The sequence below is a fragment of the Cicer arietinum genome, chromosome 4, assembly GCF_000331145.2.
Source record: "Cicer arietinum cultivar CDC Frontier isolate Library 1 chromosome 4, Cicar.CDCFrontier_v2.0, whole genome shotgun sequence".
Classification (NCBI taxonomy): Eukaryota; Viridiplantae; Streptophyta; class Magnoliopsida; order Fabales; family Fabaceae; genus Cicer; species Cicer arietinum.
In genome coordinates, this window is record NC_021163.2 from 1,200,254 (window position 1) to 1,207,674 (window position 7,421).

Below are 7,421 nucleotides of genomic sequence, written 5' to 3' on the forward strand. Positions count from 1 at the left end.
AACATAAAATTTATCAATTATTAATTTTAAGTATAAGCCAATGTCCTCTCAACCTTTTTTTGTTTGACGGAGATATCCTGTCAGAGTTTACGTGCGGTTCCATACAGTTTGAGTCACAGGTGACCTGTCCCACAAGTTTTCGCCTAAGCAACAACTAAAAACGAATATCCCACTTTTTACATGGACTTAGATCGAATATAACAAATTAAATTGGGCCACATCAATAAGGTCCATCAAGTCCAAAGAAAGAAAAAAAAACTTTCGTGTTCACACCTTTCTTTATAAAAATGTCTATTAAATCTTTTAATATTATATTTTTATTTAAATAATTTTTATGACTGATCATTTGTTGAAAAATGATCAATATGTTTTTTAAAAAAAAATTAAAATTTTGTAAATATATAAATAAAAAATTTAAAATTCTTTTTTTTATTAGAAAAAAATTTAAGCATAAAATATCAAAATATTTATTTGTAAGAAAAAATCAAAAGTTTTTAAAATGTGATCTATAAATAATGTTTAATCCATTATCTTATTGAAGTTTTATAAATCAATAAATTATTTTTTATTACATAAGTAATTGATTTGGGAAATTTACACATATCCTCGTAAATATCAATTGCGGTAAATTGATAAATAACGGATATTTTTTACATAAACTAATTTGTCATCAATTCACGCCATAACTTCTTTGTGGAATCTTTTTGTAAGTAGTAAAAAATTGTCCTTGTAATTTAGTATATGTTATATTTTATTATAGTTTTGAATAGTAAAGTTATCTATTGAAATTTTATGTTTATAATAAATTTAATTTATATTTTTTATATTTATTAAATACAAATTTATTGAATTAAACATTATTCATTTGAGTTAAATAGTACTTTATAAATAAATATGGACATAAGATTGTTACCTACACCAAAAATTCTCAATTTTTGTTTTTAAAATACTATTTTTTTAATTTTATTTATATATATATATATATATATATATATTGTGTTGTATGTTTTTGTAATATTGGATTCTATAATTGGTATATTCTATGAGATGAATTGTGATTTTTATTAGGCTCAATTTTTTAGATTAGAGTACAGCCTCCAAAATCTTTAAGACAACCTTGAATCAAATACATCAATTTTTTGTAGATTTTTCAAAAACTACCAAAATAAAATATTTATAAAATAAAAATTACAACCAACAAAAAATTACAAAAACAACTACTATACTTATAAAATAAAATAATTTTTTCAACCTAAATTCCAACTAAATTTTAATTATTAAAAATATCAACCAAAATTTGAATTGCTATACTTCTTCAATATATTTCCGTAAATTTACAAGTTAAAATTCTCATATAATAAAATATTATACTTCTTTTTATGTATTAAAATTTTAAAAATTTGACCATCCCAATATTTTAGTTCAAGATCTCCTATTGATAAAAATTTGTCCACTTAATTTTCATTAAATTAATGATAAAAAAATTGCTCAAAAATCTCACCCCTCATAAAAAATTCCGGTAAGTAATATTTTTATCTAAAATATCTGGTACAAACTTTATAATTGCTGGAAATTTCTTATTTACAATTTTTGGTCGTTTTATTTTTTTTTTAATGAAAATTTGAAGGTAGAAATTTTTTAGTAGTATAAATTAATTATAAGAAATTTCGCAGACAAAATTTTTAGTACATTAGTTATAATACCATAAATTTTATGTATTGAAATTTCCGATAGTTAATTTTATTATCCTGGAAATTTGTGACTTGAAATTTTTATTAATTAATTTTATGCTACCGAAAGTTTCAAAATTTCCGGTACATATATTATTTTATTTTTGATTTTTTTTAATTCTTAGTTAGGGATGGAAAAAACACCATTATGAATAAATTTGACTGAAACATTCACAACTGATCATCTTTTTTAGTCATAATAAGCTGTCATATCATGAGCAAGAGAGGTTGGTTGATAAATCGAGTAGCTGTTATCATTATTCGCTCTGACATAGAGACTGGAAAAAGTGAAAAGAAGTCAAAATTAATTATTGGTTATGATATAGGTGAAAAATATAAGTCAAATATATATAAATTAAAATTAATTATTGATTGTGATAAAGGTGATACACATTATCCTCATGTTGTTGATGCTCCTCTTTATCAAGAAATGCAAGATGCTATTGCTCAAACTGGATATTATAATTGTTCGGTTGTTGCATCTCTTCGTTCATATTCTTTCTTTTATTTCTCAACGACAGCTCATCTATTAGATTGTGTAGGAAATCGAACTTGGTGTTTTTTGCTTCTATGGTAATCACTGAAAATAAATTGAATATGAAATAATTATAAAACAAAATTTAAAATAAATAAATAAAAAAGTATACGAAATTTTAGGAAGGAGCAAAATTTATGGGAGTTTCAATCGGTATTGAAAAATAATTATCGAAAATTTTAAAAATAAAATTTATGATATTGAAAAAAAACTACAAAAAATTTATGATAAAAGATTTTCTAATTTTTCTTTTATTTATTCCAGAAAATTCAGATTGTTAATAACATCAAACATTTTTTTGTTTTTACAGTTAGTTTAAAAGTATTTTAGTAAATTTAAACATAAATATTATTAAACGGAGGTGTAAGTAAGTTTAAATGGGGTACAAAATTCAACTCTTCTGGATTTTCTAACATCAGCCCAACCCAACTCCATAGACCCTTGGCGGTAACCAACGGATCATGTTGGCGGGAAGTAACGTATCTGTTTTGGCGGGGATATCAACGCACGCGAGAAACCCCTCTCATTTTTCCCGCGCAAAAAAAAAACCCTAATATATAACAAAATCCACCCCCAATTTCACTCATTCATTGATTCTTCACTCCATTCACTTCACACGATCATAATCATCGTCACATTCTCAGATCCAAAATCATGAGAAATTCCTCTGAGATAGCGTCTCCATCTTCAAACAAAATCAGATCGAAGAAACCCATTCTTCGAAGCTCAAAATCCCAATCCAAAGATTCATATGAACTAAGCACAAAGACTCCTGAGAAGCCATCACAGCGCACGCGCAACCGTGGCGTCGCTCTCTCTTTATCGGATATTCGAAAAGTCGCTAAGGGTTTGCAAGATCAGAAACAAAGCCATGAAACGACGTCGTTTTCAAAGGCTAAAACCGCTAGAAGGCAAATCGAAATGGCTTCTCCGCGTAAAACAAACATTTCTGTTGATGAATCGTTAAAGCTCCCCAAAAAGTATGCATTTCATCACATTTTGCATCTAATATTTTCGGAAATTTTGATTTCTTTTATGTTGATTGAAATTGATTTATATCTAATCGCGGTTTTATCCAGGTATGAGAATTTGGGCGAGTTTTTTGATAGTTTGGATAGTTCCATCCGATTGTTGCGATTAAAAGGATCAATGACGTCGTTCACTAATATCAGACCCAAGATCGAAACTTTAACTGACAGGTATGGTTTTTGTTGTAGATTTAATTTATTTTTTTTGAAAATTTTGTATTGTGATTTTCTGTGATTTTTTCAGGAGGTTTACACACAGTCATTTGGCTCAGTTGAAATTTATCTTACCTGAAGCAATTGATATTAAGAAATTATTAGTGTTTGACGAACGAACAAGTTGTATGAAGCCAGATCTTCATGTTTCTGTAAACCCTGATGCGGTAGTGTTTGACGCTGAGTTGAAACCGGAATGTGGGAGTATGTCTTTGAGGAAGTTATTTCGTGTACGGCTTAAAGATTTTTGGGAATCTCATCCAGAGGTATGGTGTAGATCACATGGATTCCGATTTGCATATCTGTTTGCTAAGATTTACCTTGAAACAGCACTTATTGATAATTTCCTTTGCTTGTGATCCGATTGTCCCTTGATTTTTGATAATTGATTATATAGTTTTGGTTTTATGTGTGGCACAAGATAAATTACACACAATGCTTGGGGGTTCAATTATTATCTTGATACTTGCGATGAATTGGTTTGGTGGAAAGATTATTCTGGTGTGGTTGTTTTCATACAAAATAATTTATGTGCAATTTCCTTTCTTTATTGACTTTGTCAATACGAGGATTTAATGGTATTATGTTATTTGCTATTGGAGAGTTCTTTTATTAAGCGTGCTTCATTGTTAATTCTGGGTAAAAGTCCAAGTCTGGGACATTTTGTTCAACACTGCTGGAATCAACTTTAAGTCTAAGGAGTGATAAATTTTAACTAACCCTGTTTACTTTTGATGATGAGCTATTGCTACTACAAGCATAGTAGTTAGTCCTTTTAAAAATTGCAAATTGTTTGGTCTAAAAGATGCTTTTATATATAGGGAGATGAAATTCCGGAGGAAATGCTGCCTGAGCCATTCAGTCGCCCAAAACAAGATCCTATTTTGCACGTGTTGAAAACTCCCTTCTCCTCATTATCTGCAGTGACATTATCTGATCCATGTGTTGCTCATCCTCCAACAATGTTGTCAACGAGCCCACATAATAGTGACACTGCATATAATATGTCTATGCCTATTGACCAGCAGCCAGCTGTTGCTTCTCATATGTCTCAATCTTTTAGCAGACGGTTTTCTCAGAGAGTAAAGCAAAATTCCTGCCAATCTTTATCTGTGCTGGTTTCAGAGTCAAGCTTGAAGATTAATTCTACTTCTGAAGTCACTGAATCCAATCCTAATACATCCCCATCTGAGTTGGTTTTAGAAGCATCCAGTAGTGAAACATGTCCTACAATTCACACTTCTTCTAAATGCTTGACACCATCCCGTGTTACACCAGCTACACCCAGCAAATCCATTGAGTATATTGAGAGCAAAGATGGATCTGTCAAAAGCATTGATGCCATGTCAACTCCATCTAAATTTGTCTCTACTCCATCTAAATTTGTCTCTACTCCATCCAGGCTGATGTCAGCAACACCTGCATTAAAGCCACCTAAAAGGCATATTATGAGTCCTGATGACAACTCTACCAGCTCCCCAAACAAGTTGGTTAAGCGCCCACATCGGTCAAGGTCATTGAAATTCGACACTCCAGTGAAAAATGAAAATGATGCCAGTGGCTTGTCAATTAATGACGACATTTTTGATATCCTCCCAGATAATCTTCTCCATTCGGTATGCCCTTTTGCTACATGATTCAAATTTAAAGATTATCTATTTATTTATTTGGGAATGACATTCTATGCGTTTATTTCTAATGTTCTCATATAGATAGATTAGTTAAGTTCTAAATTAAGCATTCTTTTTGCAGATAAGGGAGAAAGAACGAATAGCAATGGAGGAAAGGGATCCAGCTATCTCACAAGCTAAGAAACGGAAAAAAATTATTGCCAGCCTCCCTAAGCTCTTTAACATGATTCACATGTTGTTTCATTCAAGAAACCGATCTGTTATCACAAAAAGGGAGCTGTTAAGCGAGATAATCTCAAGCCACTGTGACATCGTTGATAGAAGTGAGACACATTTCTATGAAAAATTATTTGACTGGCTATTATTTAATTTCTGAGTACTAAACTTCTCTTGTTTGGTTTTTTAGGCGAAGTTGAAGAACAGTTGCATTTATTGCTAGAATTAGTGCCCGAATGGATTTCTGAGAAGTCAGCCTCCAGTGGAGATATGCTAGTGTGGTAAGTTTCATTTTTTATAAAAAGAATATAGTCCTTGTTTTGAATTTAAAATTTTATCTGTTTACCCTTTTCCCTTTTTTTTTGATACTATTGTGATTTTTTTAATAGTGTAAATAAAACGTTGAACCTCGAATCCTTAAGAGCATCACTTGAAGAAGCAAAATGAGCAAGCAGAGGAGAGCATTGGAACCAAGAAGTATACCCTTAAGAGCATCACTTGAAGAAGCAAAATGAGCAAGCAGACGAGAGCATTGGAACCAAGAACTATCCGGTCCTTTTCTTTTGGACTGCTTGTAAATGTTCAATCAATTTTCTATTGCCATTGCTTGGAGTTGGTTCAATCTATTTTTTGATTGGTCTATATTTTGGAGAGGTAAATTGGTGGATCAACTCATCTTTTTGTGCAAATGGTGTAATTGCATCATAGACAGACGAAATAAATTAAATGTACTGGAAATGATTTTTGTTGCAGAAGTGATCATGCTTCCTAACTTGAGCTAATCAATTATCCTTTTGTTATCCATGTAAAAGTGTAATAGAAATACATATTTCCTTAATATTTTCTATTCACAAGCGACCAATAGGTCATGGTAGTTGATGTTTTCTTTTTCTTAATTTTCTTCTGCAATATATTTCAAATATCCTCTAATAATTTTTAGTAGAGATCGAGAGGAATTTTATATTGTAACATCTGCCAAAGGTTACTTCTGCAATACTAGTTTGAGTAAGGTTTAGCTACATATCACAGTTGGCCACCTAGTTCTAAAATCTGCACCACCTAGTTCTAAAATCTGCACTTACAACCGGTATTACTGATTTCTTTTATCAAACTCAGATGTAACCGGTGATTAAAATGGCATAAATGCGTATCAAAAGTCCACACTTGACAAGGCAATTTGCTGCAAATTAAATCAAAATAGAAAATTGATTTGTTGCCATATTCTTTCTTAAGCACGGATAATTAATTGAAACTTACATTTCATGTAATTGGGCTTTTGAAATCAAGAATCTAACCAATAGTCATTTCTTATGAAATTATAATCAACCAACAAGCTTAGAATGAAAATAATGCTAACAACGCTCTTTTCCTATAATTCCTACTGTTGTCCCAGTTACTTATAGCATAGTAAGACTGATTAATTCATACTACAGATAGTAGGTGCATCTTTCAACATCTGTTTATTGGAAATCTGTGCTTGCTTCTTTTATGCTTACTCTCTCATACTGAGGTCTTTATCTGTGTCTTACATTCTTTCTCCTCAGTATGTGCTGGAAAAGATCGTTGTGACTTGTAATCTCGATCACTTTCTTTTCCCCACAAAAGCAAGTATAGACCCATGATAACAATGAGTACTCCCAATATACTGAATCAACCAAAACATAACTGAAAACCATTGAAACATGGATATAAAAATTATTATGTGCTTGAACAATGAAATGCATTTACCTGCCACTGAAGTTGTTCCCCCAAAACAAAATATTCTAGCATAGCCACCAAAATTGTTCCAAGGGGGTTAAACATATTCACAAAGACCAGCCCTTTTTGTACCATGGTCCAGATTTGAATGTAGATAACAAAACCACCACATATAGCTCCCTGCCATTACTAATATATGATGATAGAGTTCAGATTTTAGTTTAAATTGACTTACATTTAAATTTCAGCATTTAAATGTTTTACTCTTTTTTGTAAGTGAATACACCATCTAAAATGCTTTACACACTGTATAAAATGCAGCAAAGTTCAATACTTGATGTTATGAACCATGCTCTGGGTTTGTGTTGCA

General features: G+C 30.9%; 1 protein-coding gene across 1 annotated transcript; it reads left to right on the forward strand.

Moving 5' to 3' along the window:
* Positions 1 to 2,806: 2,806 nt before the first annotated feature.
* On the forward strand, positions 2,807 to 6,227 carry LOC101504357 (CDT1-like protein a, chloroplastic). The gene is made up of 7 exons (XM_004495053.4): positions 2,807 to 3,245; positions 3,345 to 3,464; positions 3,538 to 3,772; positions 4,328 to 5,122; positions 5,259 to 5,460; positions 5,544 to 5,634; positions 5,743 to 6,227. The coding sequence occupies exons 1-7, from the start codon at positions 2,920 to 2,922 to the stop codon at positions 5,798 to 5,800; spliced, it is 1,827 nt and encodes a 608-aa protein (XP_004495110.1). The 5' UTR covers positions 2,807 to 2,919; the 3' UTR covers positions 5,801 to 6,227.
* The last annotated feature ends 1,194 nt before the right edge of the window (positions 6,228 to 7,421 follow it).